This window comes from Chrysochloris asiatica, unplaced genomic scaffold (assembly GCF_000296735.1).
Source record: "Chrysochloris asiatica unplaced genomic scaffold, ChrAsi1.0 scaffold00001, whole genome shotgun sequence".
Classification (NCBI taxonomy): domain Eukaryota; kingdom Metazoa; phylum Chordata; class Mammalia; order Afrosoricida; family Chrysochloridae; genus Chrysochloris; species Chrysochloris asiatica.
The window spans coordinates 30,045,410-30,062,577 of record NW_006408519.1 but is presented as its reverse complement, the minus strand read 5'-3'; the positions used below and the strand labels follow the sequence as shown (position 1 = coordinate 30,062,577).

Here is a 17,168-nt window from a genome sequence, read left to right as displayed (position 1 = left end):
GTTTCCAAACGCTTTTGCAATCCAGCTTTTTTCCAACTCTTTGTCCAATGACCCAGCGTTTTCCAAACTTTTTAAAACCAATAAAATCCCATGCAGAACAGATCATCACTGATGTCCATCACACCCCACCCCTCTCTGCCAACTGCCTCCCAGTCAGCTGGCCTTCTCTCTGCATGCTCCAAGCTTGTTTCTGTCCTGGGGCTTTACACTCACTTTCCTCTGCGCTGCCTGGAATATGCTTTTGCTCATCTTTGCTCACTTGGCTTCCAAGATTCAACTCAAACAACACCTCACAACAGCCTACCTTAACCACTAGTCTAATGAAGCATCATCATACCACCTGGAGACCAGTTATTGCTATTTGAATACACCTGTGAGGTGTATGCACATTTCTGTAACCTCCACTGGCTTTTGTACTCCATGAGGACAATGATGTTTCCCATCTCATTCCCTGCTCCATCCCCAGTACCCGACAGACAGTATTAGACATCAGTACAGTTACCTACAATGAATAAGTGTTTGAAGGGAAGTCTCCTCCAATGCCCACCTGAAATGCTCGTTCCATCACTTGGGAAGTATTCCCTGTATTATGGATGACACGGAGCCCTGGTGGTGCAAATGGTTAAGCACTTGGCGACTAAGTGATAGGCTGAGGGTTTGCAAAGGTAAGGCCTAGCAATTTCCATGAAAATTACAGGCAAGAAAACTCTACAGAGCAATTTTACTCTGTAACAGCTGGGATCACCATACGTTAGCATCGACTCGATGACAGTGGATTATTATGGATGATGTTGGCGGGTCAAACTCACCAGCCACTCCTTGGAAACCCTATACAGGGTCACTATGAGTCAGAATGGACTCAACAGCTCTAACAGTAACAGCAGCAGCAATGAGAATTTACCAGGTGTAGGACGTAGGGCGAATTACTCAACCTCTCCATGCCTCACTTTCCTCATTTAGAAATCAGGGACAATGATGCCTCATAGATCTGGTGTGAGTCTTGGTAACTGTACAGTATGGATAGGAAGTGCTTAGGATAATACCTGGCATAGAGTATTTTAAGTGTATTCACTAGTTGTTCCTAAGGGCTTTCTATGTAGTCAGAGAAAAAGAGGAAGACCCCCAGCAAGATGGATTGTCAAAGTGGTAGCGTCAGTGGGCTCAAGTGTGGCAACAATAGTGAGGTTGGCCCAGGATTGGGCAGTGTTTCATTCTGTGTGCATAAGGTACCGACTTGATGGCACCTAACAACAACAACATGTGGCAGATACACTATTGTGTGCTTTACAAGTATCACCTCATCTAGTGAATAATTAATGGTATTCATAATAATATCTGGTAGCGTAGTGGTTATGAATCGGGCTGCAAACCGCAAGGACAGCAGTTCAAAACTACCAGCTGTTCCGTGGGAGAAAGATGAGGCTTTCTGCTCCCATAAAGATGTACAGCCTCGGGAACCCTGTACAGGGTCGCTATGGGTCAGAACCTACTCCACGACACATAACCACCACCAACCGTAATAATATCTAATATTTGGGGGAACACTGTACTACCAGAGGGCTCTGGTGGCACAGCAGTTAAGCACTTGGTTGCTAACCAAACGTCGGTGGTTCAGACCCGCTAACCACTTGGTAGGAGAATATGGTGGTCTGCTTCTTTAAAGATCACAGCCACAGCCTTAGGGGATTGTGGGGCAGCTCTGCTCTATCCCATGGGTCACTGTAAGTCGGAACCAACTCAAAGGCAATGACTATGAGTCAAAAATACACACATACAAGATCTCATCCGCTGTGCCGAGAAGATACGCTTTCTCCCCATTATTTTACATTGTTGTTAAGTGCCATCGAGTCAGTTCCAGCTCATAGTGACCCTGACTAGGGTTTCCGAGGAATGGCTGGTGGGTTTGAACTGACAACCTTGCATTTCCAACTGACCTTGAGGTCCAGTGCATTATCCTGCAGCACCACACTCCCCCCATTTTATAGATGAAAAGAAAATGAAACGGGACGGGGTAATAAAGAATTATCTGGTCAAAGCTTCATGACTCGTAAGATGTAGCTGGGGAATTGAACCCACCCTGTATCCAGGGACGATGCTTTTGACCTTGACACCATACTTCCTCAGACCCTCCTCCCTTTCCAGCCCCCCTGCCTCTGAGGGACAGTATTTTGAGAGCAGCAGTAGTAACTCCTAGTGTGGTACTGTGGGCTAATGCACTGGACTGCAATGTCAACTTGAACTGCAAGGTCAGCGGTTCAAGCTCACCAGCTGCTCCTTAGAAACCCTATACAGGGTCGTTAGGATCTACACTGACTCCATAGCACTTAACAACCAGAAGGAACTCATGGAGCTCTGGGGAGTTTTGCACACAAAGGCCCTGCCTCTCAGAGGAAAGAAAGAACCAGCTAGGGGACTTAATTGCTTCCGTCTGGATTGTATTTTAAACTGATTCTTTAACAGTTAAGACCTCAAAAGAGGATTTTTTGTTACTGTTTTTTTTTTTTTTTTTTTTTACATGAAAACATTAAGGTGACATTTATAGTCATTGCTATTTGCCCACGTTGTATCAGTATCTTCTCAATACGTATTGTCTTTTGCTCCAAACTGTTCGTATCTAATCCTTTTTTTTTTGGTCAAAAATAATTAACATAGTGAAAGAAATAAATTAAGAGAACAAATTTGTGGAAAAGAAAATTCAGTAGAATTCCAGGGTACTGAGTGAAAGGCAGTGTTTGGAAGCGTGTTGGTCTGTGTTATTGTTGTTGTTATGTGTCGTGGAGTTGGTTCTGACTCATAGCAAGCGCGTACAGGGTTTCCGAGGCTGTAAATCTTTACAGGAGCAGAAAGCCTCATCTTTCTCTCAAGGAACAGCTGGTAGTTTTGAACTGCTGACCCTGAGGTTTGCAGCCCGATTCGTAACCACTACACTTCCAGAGCTGAACATAAATGGATTTTAGCCAAATGCTTGACTGGAAGCATAAGAGTGACTAATTTTTCTTTAATATGTTTATATGCAAAAAGAAGAAGGCATGCAAGCAGTTAACCATTTATCAGGAGTTAAGGCTCCGCATGGGATCTGGGCAAGGATTTCAGGTTTGCAAATTTGATGGTGTGCACTCAGCCAAGAGGGTTTGCCTTTAATAGAAGTTAATGGAATAATCAGCCTGGGAGTTTTAACCAAAAAAGTAGATGCTTTGAAGTGTTGGAAACAAAAAGAAAGTCTTGTGGCAGTTTTATTAGCTCATATGATCAGCAGCAGATGATAACCAACAAATAAGTCTTGGCCCTTCGGAGGTCCGGTAAAATCCTAAATTCTGAAAACAATGGGAAGCTCAGCCTAGCATCCTGAGGTAGAACCATTATTGTTAAGGACTGTGGAGTCAATTCCCACTCATAGTGTCCTCGTGTGACAGAGGAGAACTGCTCCTAAGGGTTTCTTGCCTGTAATCTTTACAATTACAATGGACTGCGAACCACAAGGTCAGCGGTTCGAGGCCACCAGTCACTCCACCAAAGAAATATTGAGGCCTTCTGCTCCCACAAAGATTTACATAGCCTTGGAAATCCTATACAAGGTTGCCTTGAGTTGCAACCCACCTGATGGAGCTTCATAACAACAGTGTTTGTGGAAGCAAGTCACCGGGTCTTTCTCCTGCAGAGCAGCTGGGTGGGTTAGTAGCGGAGCGCTTAGCTGTCGTTACTAACAGGGCTCCTTGAGGTAGAATGAGCAGCATAAATTGTCAAGTCAGACACTTCTGACTAAACAGAGGGCTGAAGCTGCTTCCAGACTGACCGTTAGAGCAAAGAGGGATCATCAAGAGTCTCCTAAAATCTTTTTGCTTGCACATGGGGACACTGAGTCCAGACTTCCTAAAACAGCCCAGAATGCCTTCGTGCTCCTTGCCCCTCCACTGCACTCTCCACGTCACCTCCAGTGGAAAGGAAAGGTGATCCCCCTCTGTCTGTGGAGGGCGTTGTGCCCTGGAGTCAATTCCGACCTATGTAGCAGGGGTGGGGAATCTTTCTTCTGCCAAAATTTAAAACATCATTTGCAGGCCATACAAAATTGTCAGCTTAAAAATTAGCCTGCTATATTTGGTCAAACAATTAATTAACTCCCACCTAACCAGCTGTTCCTCAGGAGAAAGCTGAGGCTTTCTGCTCCTGTAAAGATTTACAGCCTCAGAAACCCTGTACAGGGTCACTATGAGTCGGAACCGACTCCACGGCACATAACAACAACAACAACATATTTGGTCAAACAATCAATTAACTCCCACCTAGTGTGGAGTCCTGGTATGGCGCTGTGGGTTAATGTGCCAGGCTTCAAAGCTGTTTGAACTGCAAGGTCTGTGGTTCAAGTTCACCAGCTGCTCCTCAGAAACCATATACAAGGTCACTATGGGTCTAAACCAACTCGATGGCACTTAACAACAACAATGTGATGTCTAAGGAGCTCTGGTAACACAGTGGTTATGTGTCGGGATAGTTCGAAACTACCAGCTGTTTCGCAGGAGAAAGATGAGGCTTTCTGATCCTGTAAAGATTTACAGCCTCGGAAACCCTGTGCAGGGTCACTATGAGTTGGAACCGACTCCACAGCACACCACCACCAATGTGATTTTGAGGGTCTTCAAGGAGCTCTGGTAGCATAGTGGTTACGAATTGGGCTGCGAACCGCAAGGTCAGCAGTTTGAAACTACCAGCTGTTCTGCGGGAGAAGGGTAAGGCTTTCTGCTCCTGTAAAGATTTACAGCCTCAGAAACCCTATACAGGATCGCTATGAGTTGGAACAACTCCACGGCATGTAACCACCACCCACCACCATATAGCTGGACGTTCCCCAATAGGATTTCCAATGTAGTAAATATTTACAGGAGCAGAAAACCTTCACTTTCTCCTGCAGAGCAGCTGGTAGGTTTGAACTGCTGGCCTTGCAGTTAGCAGCCCAAAGTGTAACCACTACACTATCAGGGTGGCACCTAGTAAGTTGCCGTTCTCCCTACCTACCACCCCCAATTTACCACCATCCTTTTCCTCCTAGCCCGCCTTCAAAGGCCTCACCTTCACCGACCTGCCCTTATGTTTACAACTGAACATCATGCAGAGGCTGAGCGATGGCCGTGACCTGGTCAGCCTGGGCCAGGCAGCCCCTGACCTGCACACACTCAGCGAGGACCGGCTGCTGTGGAAGAGACTATGCCAATACCACTTCACCGAGCGACAGGTTGGTGGGTCTGATGATCCTTGCTGCTCTCCCTCCCTGTTCCTTCCCTGAAGCTTCCTGCACCTCCATCTGGGTGCCCACCCTGCAGGGCTTCTGGCTTAACTAGGAATGAAAAACCAAGGAGTTTCTAAATAACAAGTGAGTGTGTTTTCTGTGTGTTGATAAACAGAAGTCATATTCATATTTCATAACTTGCTCAAAACTTTACAGGTAATATGCTTTTACAGACATTGTTTCATTTTATTCTGACAACCCATTGAAAGAAGGTGCCGTTGGGCCCACAGGTGGCTTAAGTGGTATTTCCAAATTGTTGTGAGTGGTCCTCTGGTTAAGGAAACTGGCCTTGAATTTGAATTTGGCCCTTGTGACACCAACCTCAGATTATTTCCTTTTGTCACATTGCCTCAAAGGTTGTTTGGTTTTTTTTGTGTGTTGTTGTTTTGTTTGTTTTTCTTTCAGCTTCTTTATACAGATAGGTTAGCTCAACAAGTTCTATTGACAAGGCTGGTAATATTTAGATATAAAGCAGAGCCATGGTGCCAAGCAGTTTCCACTTCTCCTTGGAAATCTGTCTATAACGTCAAAAGGATTGAAATTATTTGCTGAGATCATCTAAATGTTAAGGGCCACCCAAACTCATTGTAGTAAGATGTGACCAGTCACCTCTTTCTTTTAAAGACTGGTTAAAAGTTACTATGTAACTGGGTGAAAACAGCAGGCAGAGGCAGAAAATTTCAAAGCCAGAAAACCACATCTTGAAGGATTGATTCCACTGCAATGACTTTTAGTCATTTGATTTTTTTTTTTTTTAAGATCCGCAAGCGATTAATTCTGTCGGACAAAGGGCAGCTGGATTGGAAGAAGATGTATTTTAAGCTTGTCCGATGTTACCCAAGGAAAGAGCAGTATGGAGACACTCTTCAACTCTGCAGACACTGTCATATTCTTTCCTGGAAGGTATGTGTCTCAGAGGTGGCAGCTACAGACCCTCAGAGCCACCCCTCAGGCTGTACCACCAAATCCTTTCCCATTAATCCTTACGAGAGAGCCCTCTGCTTCTGGCCCTGGTGAGGGACTTTCAAACACCATACGCTATCTAATTCCAGAAAACGTCTTTCTTCCTGTAACTTGTTGTTGTTAACTGTCTTTGCATGGGCCCTCAGTGCACCACACAAAGAAACACTGGTACCCTCCCCGTTATCCATTGCACATCAGAACCCCGTGACTCACAGGGTTCTCATTGGCTGATTTAGGGCAGTAGATTAGCAGGCCTTTTTTGTCCTAGTCTCTTTTAGTCTGTAAGCTTTGCTGTTTTACCCAGCAGTGACTCAAGCCTCCACAGACAGACAGGTGGTGCCTGAGCTTAAGGTGCATTAGGATCAAACTTAGGTCTTCTGCATGGGAGACGAAAATTCTATCCCTGAGCCACCACAGTCTCGCCCACTCCCAAATTCTCCGATTTCTGTGTACACAGACAGAGCTCTTGAGTTTCCCCAGCCCTTCGACGTTCTTGAACAAGGAATGTTGTTTTGAGGTTGGGCAGTGCCTTGTGATACTAAAAGGCATAAGATGGCTTTGAGAGCTCAAAACTAATCTCACTGTTCCCTTCCAGGGCACTGACCATCCGTGCACGGCCAATAACCCCGAGAACTGCTCCGTGTCACTTTCACCCCAGGACTTTATCAACTTGTTCAAGTTCTGACTCCCAGCACATGAGAGCACTTCAGAACGCCCCCAATGATTGGATAGATGGGAATACAGAGCTTGGACGCTACTTTTGTAAATAGTGTACATTTTTGCAAAACAAAACCCATTAAGGTGGAGTTGAATTCCAACTCATGGCAACCCTACAGGGCGGCATAAAACTGCCCCATGGGGTTTCCCCTGCTATAAATCTTTGTGGAAGCAGACTGCCGCATCTTTCTCCAGTGGAGAGGCTGGTGGGCTCGAACCACAAGCCTTTTGGTTAGCTTCACCATCATACCACCAGGGCTCCTCCATACATTTCTAAATTGGCTCGGAACTCCGGGAAGACATTGGAAAACAGAGGTGCCATTGCTGACTGGGAGTTTAAGAATATGAACTGCTCAAGAAGAACTGGTATGAAAAAGCAGAAATACTGTAAATAAACTTTTTCTTCCTAACTGTTTGCCAGGAAGACTGTCGGCGCAGGCATTTTATTTCATCAGTGAAAATGGAATTCTCTGTATGTCCACTGAAACTCCTCTGTAGTTCCCTAGAGATGCGGGAGAAAAACGCAAAACTCGAATACAAGATAGAACACTCTTTGTTTACAATGTGAATGTGTGTGTGTGTGTGTATATATATATATATATATATATATATATATATATATATACACACACACACATAAATATATATATACAGAAAGAACAACTCCAGCTATGTATGAGAAATTCCTGGACTTTGGGATTTGATTTTGTGTGTGTTTGGAAAAGGCAGAGAAAGGTCTACCAGCTATATACCCTGCCTGGTGCTTAGCGCCTCCTCTTACAAAGATACCACACAGTAGTCTACCTCAGAAAACACACAGCACTCTTTCTGACAAGACCTTACCTTGTCCCGTAGGCAGTGTCTGTCTTGCTTGTGAGTTTTCCATCACTATACAGAGTGAGGAGAAATGTTGGGAGCAGTCTTCATTTTGTTTCCGGCTTCCTTTTTAGGGGAACAGGGCCCTCTTTGGAGTTGCTTCAAAGCCTGTGCCTTTTTCCCTTTTGTGTTCTATGTAGCTCATGTAGGGAAACTGAAGGACAGTTCAAGACAATCCCAAAAGTGGTCTTGCTGCAGAAAAGAGAGAATTAGTCAAATTCTGCAAAGCTGCAAAGCCTTCCTTACTCCTGACTTGTTTGGGCTTCCTTAGTAGCTTCCTGTGCAGGTGTACCTCACTGGAGGAGCCCAGGTGCAGGGTTTGTGCGGCAGGTTTTAGGTATCAGCCAATTAAAAGCCTACTACCACTTACTGCTCCCTGTGACAAGCTCCTGGTGTGCTTGCTTTGCTTCACAGCTAATGTTAAAACTTAGTCAACCAGGGCTAGGGTTTCTTACAAGGGTGATGAAATAAAGTCTGGAGGTTCTGCCACATAGGGACAGAAGATACCTGAGTTCATCATCTTGGCTGAGGGGCTGGGTAGTTAAAATGTACCCCGAGGGATCTTGGGAGGCAAAGGATGAAAATCTCAGGACTTCTGAGTTAAATTGTTAAATATTCCTGGGAGAGTGGAAGATGTTTTGTTTTTTACTTTTTATAGAACATTGCTTTTCTACAACGTTGTACATAGTTTGGGAGTTGTCTTTTTTTTTTGAGGGAGGAAGGGTAAAAGAAGTTGCCATTTTGCATGCTCTTGGAAACATGTGAAACAAAAATAGGAACTTGATTCATGCCCATGTTGAAGAACAGTGTGTCTGAGGGATTGAACCTTGAGAGGGAGAAGATGGTTAAACATGTATTAAAACAAGGCAGGGGACAAGCTCTTCACACCCGTCTCCCCTCAATAATGGACAATCTCAGTTGTTATCCAGCCTTTAGAGTGCAGTGAATCCCAGTTCAGGTCTCCTCACATTGCAACACTTGTACCTTGACAAGTGTTTCTCCTCTTTTTTTTCAGTGTCACACTCGTAAGAAGACAATTTAATATTGAAATTCATATTAAGGATTTTGTAGGTAGGGCTAAGTTTGAAGGGCCACAAACCATCATAATATCTAAGGTTGTTGTGGGTTTTTTGTCCCCACAGGAACCAATTTTACATTCAGAATGCACGGCTTGGACTAGTCAGTAAACAGTAAACTAGTGTGCCATCAAGTCGGTTCTGACTCACAGCGACCCTTTATAGCGTTCCCAAGGCTACCAATCTTTGTAGGAGCAGCTGGTAGGCTCTAACTGCCAAACTTGTGGTTCACACGCCAGTACATCTTGCACAGAGCCACCACGCTCCCCAGTAAACAGCTAGCTCTTCCATGATGCATCCCTGTTTTCTCAAACTTCACAGCTTCCCTGAGGATGTGGGGTGAAGCTGGATCTGCTGTTGGTTTGCGAGTTCTAGAACCTTTGACTTTGGGTAATATTGTTAGTTTAGGGGCTGGGCCTCCACGATTTCCCACCAGTCATGACCTCTGCCCCTTCATGCTGATCAAGTATGTGGAACTCCTTGGCATCTTCAGGTTTCAGTCCCAGCAGTACTGCCTGCTTTGGACAGTCACCACAAAACAGTCTCATTTGGATTATCAGCAATGCAGTTGGTTTCATTCTACAGGCAACAGAGTACATTTGGGCACATTGATCCTCGCCCCCAAGTGATAGCAGTTGCCAGAGAGTCGATTCCAACTCACGGCCACTCCCTGTGTTTCAGAGGAGTCTTGCCCTCCCAAGGGTTTTCATGCTGTGACCTTTCAGGAGGAGATCACCAGGACTTTCTTCCACAGTACCTAGGGGTGAACTCAAACCATTAACCTTGGTTAATAGTCAAATGCTTTCACAGTTTACACCACTCAGAGACTCCCGCCCCAAGTGACAGGGTTACCATATTCTAAGACATTTACTAAGATGGCGTAGCTGGGCTCCCTGCGGCTGCTTTGGAGTTATTAGAGGTCTTATAGGACAGAGTCAAGGAGCTCTGGTAGCGTAGTGGTTACAAATCGGGTTGTGAACTGCAAGGTCAGCAGTTCGAAACTACCAGCTGTTCCACGGGAGAAAGATGAGGCTTTTTGCTCCCTTAAAGATTTACAGCCTCGGAAACCCTGTACAGGGTCACTATGAGTCAGAACCAACTCAACAGCACATAACAACAACAACAGGGCAGAATCGAGGAAGATGTTTAGGGAAATGCAGAAGAAGCCAACATCTGTGGTCTTCTTTCGTTGGAATGGGAAGACAAAGAAGGAAATGGAAGGTGTAAAAGGACAGGGAAGGAGCTATTGAAATGGTACACATCTCTGATATTATGGTTTATGTGAGAGGACAGTGGGGAAGGTCACAAGAGCACACAGTCTTTGTGGTTCCTGTTAAACATGACCAGAACCTCATGTATAAATAAAGTGAGTTAAAAAAGAAAAATTCTTGCTTCTTGGGCACTAATAGTCTCTAGAATTCTACTGGCAAGCCCTCCTCAGACAACTTGCCCTAAAATACAAAAACAAAAATCCCTGTCTGAGATTTTTATTTTAAAAAATCCAGAAGTCTAAAAGTCAGGAGAATCACGGCAATAGAAATTGCTGAAAGGGAGAGAATGCTTTGTACTCTTTATTGTCCCCACTTACCCTCCCCCAGAGCTTATCAGTTGGAATTTGAAGTTGATGTTGAATATGAAGTCATCAGACTTCCTGAGAAGGAAAGAGTTCTGTCCGTACTGTCCAGCGCAGGGTGGGCAGAGCCACAGGAACCTGAGGATTCCGTCCAACTCCAAGGTTCTGAGCAATGAGTATTCTCTTGAGAATAAAGTGCAACCTTTGGGGGAAGGATAATATGTGAATTGGGGGAGAGCTCACTTTATAGCAAGATCTAGAGGGAAAAGTCCAATGCTGCTCAATGCTGGGACTTTGAGGAAATGAATAAGAGTATAGCAGAAGCTAACTACAGTACAACGTTTAAGGAAGGAAAAACAAACCAGCTGTGAGACTATCTATCAGTCTAAGATGGCATTTGTTTAGTGATGAGTACTCTTCTAGTGGCAAGGCTTGGTGACCAGAAGAGATGTTTTAGACAGACTTGGTTTACACTGAAAACTCAACAGTAGAGTGGGCTTTATTGGGATTGTGAAGTAAGGGGATGGGTGTGTATTGTGTTGTTGTCACAGTACTCATCTTTGTGGATTCACAAGCGTTTCTCATGAGGAGCCTGCTAATAACAGAAGCTGCTTGTTTCAAGTGTTTTTATATGTGAGAAGAGAAAGGTTTGGAATTTCATTCGCCTAAGCAAGGAGATAAATCACCTCGAGAGATGTTCTACAGTATAGAATTATTAGTGTTCAATACCATGTTTATTATAAAATATGCGCCTGAGTTTATATTTTGCCGCCAGGTTGTAGGGCAGTAATAGTGGGAGCTATGCAAACACTCTTTTTTATGTGTGAATTTTTTCTAGCTGTAATTTTATGCGTGATTATTTTTTTCTAAACTAAACTATATCATTGTTTTATATGTTGACTTCTGTTGTTTTTTATCTGTTTCCAAGAATCTGAGTCTGTGAACCATCCGTTTTGACTGGATGCTGGCCTAAAATTCTATTAGTGTTTAAACAGACCTCAGAAACACTCTGAACCGCTGGGCAAATGTAGGGATGCATCTCTTTGATGTATCGTGGGCTGTCGAGGTCTCTAATAAACAGAATGACAGTCCCTTTAAACTTATATTTTCTGGAGGTGCTTCCTTCTCTGCTAAGGAGAGTAAATACTGCAAGGTTTTCCAAGGGAAGGAAATTCCTACCCCAAACTTCACACCTGGCAGGGATGCACTGGTCCTCAGTGACTCAGGGTAAACCTGAAGTCTCCCACCTCAGCACCTTATGGCATAGTTGGAGACATGGGAAGCCCAGATGTGATCCCTTCCCTCGCTCCTCAAAGGTTTTATAATGAGGCTTTCTCGGGAAGGGCCTGTATGTTGTTCTTCACAAGCCCCCCTCTGTACAGGGCACCCATGACTGCTCCGGAGATGTTGGGTGCCTGGCTGCTAACTTTTCCAAACATGTTAAGTCCCTCATTCTTACTGGGAAAGTTATGGGGGTTCTTAACACTTTTACAGATCTCAGATGCTATTGTAAGTACACATTTTATTGAGCACAACCTGTTGCCATAAAGAAGCTGTGTATTTTGTCAAATTGTAGTGTAGGTACATATTAATGACAAAAGAGGTTCTTAGAAAGATAAGGGCTGAGCAACCAGCTTACTTTCTAGAAACTGAGGTTCTGAGGATAAGTAGGATGGTATGTCCTCTCCCCTCATGCTGAAGAGGTACATTTAATCTACTGTCTCCATGTCCCCATCCTCTGGGACCAGATGTGAGATTCTGTGAGCTTCCATTTCAGTAGATGTTGACTCTCTGCAAACCTCACCTCCACTAAGCAAAGGGGAATTATTCCAGGAAGCAACAAGGAGCAAATGATGACAATATCCATACTGACTTCTGGGCATTTTTCAACGTGTCCTTAAACTCACTCAGCAAGCGAAGCTTCCTGACAAATCTCTCAAAACTTCTGCCTTGCTCCATTTACCCAAAAATGGATGGCTGCTCAAAAACTATGAACTCTCTTGAAACTCCATCTGCTACAACATTACTTCTGGAGTTTGAATATGGCTTTTTCTGTCTTTGAGTATAGCTATGTTTGCTTCATTAACAATGCACAAGTCTGTTAAACAGAAGGCTCCAAGCAGTGTTCTACCCATGGGAACCGGTGGCACTATCTTCAGTCAAGGGGGTGTGTTTTGTAGCCCATGCCCCAAGCTTGGAAACTTTAATGTCCTTTTTTATTGAAAAATGTTATATGGAGTTGAACATTGTAATTAAAAGCATTAAGTTAGACCAATTAGATGCAAAGATGTTTATTTAATATTGTGTGAGCTGAATCCTTCTGTATAAATTATTTGCACACTTTTCTTGCATGATGAATTTTTTATAGTTGTTTGTACCAGACGGTGGCATATTTTTGTAAAAAATTTTTAACACTGAAATCTTGCAATAAATGTGTTTCCAACAACACACACAGGTGCATTTTTGCATGTGGCAGTTCATGTTGTTTTTTTTTATTATACTGAATGTGTTTGTTTTTTGACTATTGGAATATACATATTTCTTTTCCCAGAAATCTGTTATCATTGTTTAAAAATCTCTAGGAAAACAAAAATAAGTCTGTTGCTGGGTACTAACCTAAGTCTATAATACAACTCTATGCTTGTTACGGTGTGGCACTGTAGGTTAATGCGCCAGACTGCAAAGCCATTTAAACTGCAAGGTCGGCAGTTCAAGTTCACCAGCTGTTCCTCGGAAACCCTACACAGGGTCACTATGGGTCGGAACTGACTCAACGCACTTAACAATAACAACAAAATGCTTGTTATGAAAGCAACCCTGGTAGTGTAGTGGATTACGAGCTGGGCTGCTAACCTCAAGGTCAGTAGTTCGAATCTACCAACTGATCTGTGGGAGAAAAACGAGGCTTTCGGCTCCCATAAAGATTTATAGCCTGGGTAACCCTAGACAGGGTTGCTATAAGTTGGAAACAACTCCATGGCACTTAACAACAACAGTGTGCTTAAATGAAGGCGTCCTGGTGTGGCGCTGTAGGCAAAACACTGGATTGTGAACTGCAAGGTCAAACCAACCACTCCATGAGGGAAAGATGAGGCTTTCTGCTCCCATAAAGACTTTGTTGTTGTTGTTGTTAAGTGCTGTCAAGTTGATCCTGACTCATTGTGACCCTGTATAGGGTTTACCAGGAGCGGGTGGTGGGTTTGAACCACTGACCTTACAGTAAGCAGTTCAGTGTTTATACTACAGTGTCACACCAGGACTCCCATAAAAATGTAAGCCTCGGAAACCTTGGATGGCTCTATAGGTTAATGCACTGGATTGCATGGTCGGTTTGAACTGAAAAGTCAGTGGTTCAAGCTCACCAGCCGCTCCTCAGAAACCCTATACAGGGTCGCTATGGGAACCGACTCAATGACACTTAACAACAACAAGGAGTCGGAGCCAACTCAATGGTAGTGAGTAAGTGAGTGATGCTTAAATGAGGCATTTCCATATACTGTGTGTACAGAATGATTAGGAAAATGAATAATGAATCTTAAAGTCAAGATCCATTTATTCACAGATACTAATCGAACAGCTACTATATGCTAGGCTCTATGCCAGGCATGGAGTCCTGGAGTGACACTGTAGGATAAGCCCAAGGTTGGCAATTCAAATATACCAACCACTCCTCAGAAACCCTATCCAGGGTTACTATGAGTTGGAAACAGCGTACCAAGTACAGGAATTCCTGGGTGGCACAAACAGCTTAGTGCTCAACTACTAAGCCGAGTTGGAGTTTGGCTGTGTGGTCCTACCTAGAGGCACCTTGGAAGAAAAGCCTGGCAGCCTGCTTTCTAAAGGTCACAGCCTTGCAAACCTTTTCAACCCTGCAACTCAGGGTTACCACGTGCCTGAACTGAGTGGACGGCAAATGATTAGGTTTGGTTTGGTGATTCAAGGTACTGGAAATAGAGGGATGAACAAAACAGGCATGGTCCCTGACAACAGAATGTAGATCCTACTGGAAGACAGAAACTGAATAAGAAAATAATAGAATTTATAATGAGTGCTACGGAGGGACTAAAAGAGCTGAGATACAGAATAAAAAAGGGGGATCTGCTTAGGAAAGTCTGGACTTGGACCTCTAAGAAAGTGATGTTTGAGCTGAGACCAGAAAGGTGAGAAGGAACCAGGCTCCAAAGGGTGAAATCCCAAAACCCACTGCTCTCAAGTCCATTCCCACTCACACATCCCTGCAGAGATGAAGAGAACGGCCCCATAGGGTTTCGGAGGCTGTAAACCTCTATGGAGCGCACTTTCTCCCATAGAGCAGTGGGTGGGTTTGAACCACCGAACTTTTGATTAACAGCCCAATGCTTAACCCACCGTGCCACCAGGTACAGGATACCGCTTGTGCAAGGTTCAAATCACAGTCATACCTCTGTCACTTGCTTAACCTTACTTAACCCCTCTCTGTCTCAATTTCCTGGTCCCTAAAATAGTAAGGAATTTTGTTTTCTTCACATTGAGGTACAATCCATACTGAAAGCTGTTGTCTTTGATCTTCTTCAGCAAGTATTTTAAGTCCTCTTTGGTTCCAGCAAGCAAGGTTGTGTCAACTATATATCACAGGTTGTTAATGATTCTTTTTCCAATCCTGATGCCACGTTCTTCTTCAGATAATCCAGCTTCTCAGATTATTTGCTCAGCATACAGATTGAATAAGCATGATGAAATAATACAACCCCGGGCACACATCTTTCTGGATTTTGAACCACTCACTCTCCCCTTGTTGTATTTGAATGACTGCTTCTTGGTCTACGTACAGGTTCCTCATGAGCACAATTCAATGTTCTGGAATACCCATTCTATGCAATGTTGTCCATAGCTTGTCATAATTCACACGATTGAATGCCTTTGCATAGTTAATAAAGCACAAATAAACATCTTTCTGGTATTTGCTGCTTTCAGCCAAGATCCTGCTGACGTCAGCAGTGATATTCCTCATTCCACAACCTCTTATGAATCCAACTTGAATTTCTACCAGCCCCAGAAATGGTTGTCCTATTGCAACCATTTTTAAATTATCTTCAGTAACATTTTACTTACATGTGACATTAATGATGTTGTTTGATGATTTCCACATGCCTTTGGGTCATTTTTCTTTGGGATGGGCACAAATATGGATCTCTTTCAATCAGTTGACCAAGTAACTATCGTCCAAATTCTTTGGCATAGACAAGTGAGTCCTCCAAAGCTGCATCAGTTTGCTGAAACACTTCAATTTGTATTCCATCAATCCCTGGAGCCTTGTTTTTCCGCCAGTACCTTCAGTACAGCTTGAACTTCTTCCTTCAATATCATTGGTTCTTGAAATGGTTGCAAACCAACCTATATATTTTTGGTACAGTGATTCTGTGTTTTCTTTCATCTTCTTTTGATGCTTCCTGCATTATTCAATATTTTGCCCAGAAGTCTTCAGTGTTGCAAGTCAAGGCTTGAATTTTTTTATTCAGTTTGAGAAATGCTGAGCATGTTCTTCCTTTTTGGTTTTCTAACTCCAGGTCTGTGCACATTTCATTATTATACTTGATTTTGCCTTTTTGAGCAGCCCTCTGAAATTTTCTGTTCAGCTCTTTTATTTTCTCAATTTCTTCCATTTGCTTTAGCATCTCTACATTCAGGAGCAAGTTTCAGTGTCTCTTCTTACATCATTCTGGTCTTTTCTTTCATTTTTGTCATCTTAATAACTTTTTTTTGTCTTCATGGATAATGTTCTTGATGTCATCCAACTCTTCTGGTCTTCAGTCATTAATGTGTAATGCATCGAGTCTGTTCTTGAGATGATCTCTAAATCCAGGTGGGATATACTCAAAGCCATATTTTGGCTCTCGTGGATTTGTTTTAATTTTCTTCAGCTTCAGCCTGAACTTGCATATGAGCAAGTTCCACAGTCTGCCCCTGGCCTTGTTTTGGCTGATGATATTGAGTATTTCCATTGTCTCTTCCCATAGATTAAGTCAATTTGATTCCTGTGTATCCCATCTGGTGAGGTCTAGATGTATAATCACCTTCTAAGTTTGTGGGTTGTTGTTGTTTTTATTGTTTTGTTTTTTTTCTTAAGTATTTGCATGAAGAAGCCATTGGTTTTGCAAAATTCTATCATGAAATCTCCAGCATCGTTTCTATCACCAAGGCCATATTTTTCAACTACTGTTCCTTCCTCCTTGTTTCCAATTCTTGCATTCCAATCACCAGTAAATATCAACATATCTTGAAAGCATGTTTGGTCAATTTCAGATTGAAGAAGTTAAGAGTTCTTCAATTTCTTCATCACTGACTTTAGTGGTTGGTGTGTAAATTTGAATAATAGTGGTTTTAACTGGTCTTCCTTGCAGGCATATGGACATTATCCTATCACAGACAGCATTGTACTTCAAGGTAGATCTTGAAATGTTCTTTTTGATGATGAATGTGACACCATTCCTCTTCAATTTGTCGTTCCCAGTTTATAGTAAACCATATGATTGTCGTATTCAAAATGGCCAGTACTAGCCCATTTCAGCTCACTAATGCCTAGACTATCAATCTCTCTGTGTTCCATTTCATTTTTGACAGCTTCCAAGTTTTCTAGATTTATGTTTCATGTAGTCCACGTTATGATTATTAATGGATGTTTATTGTCTTGATTCCTAGTATG

General features: G+C 43.1%; 1 protein-coding gene across 2 annotated transcripts in view; it reads left to right on the top strand.

The window, feature by feature from the left end:
* Nucleotides 1–7,033, top strand: part of FBXO32 (F-box protein 32) — a 35,459-nt gene extending 28,426 nt beyond the window's left edge. Inside the window, exons 7-9 of one of the 2 annotated variants that reach the window (XM_006830688.1) lie at nucleotides 5,045–5,227; nucleotides 6,041–6,184; nucleotides 6,840–7,033. In XM_006830688.1, the coding sequence (XP_006830751.1) occupies nucleotides 5,045–5,227; nucleotides 6,041–6,184; nucleotides 6,840–6,929 (417 nt within the window). In that variant the 3' untranslated portion in view covers nucleotides 6,930–7,033. The remainder of the gene's footprint in view (nucleotides 1–5,044; nucleotides 5,228–6,040; nucleotides 6,185–6,839) is intronic. The other variant, XM_006830689.1, reaches the window with a different exon arrangement.
* The last annotated feature ends 10,135 nt before the right edge of the window (nucleotides 7,034–17,168 follow it).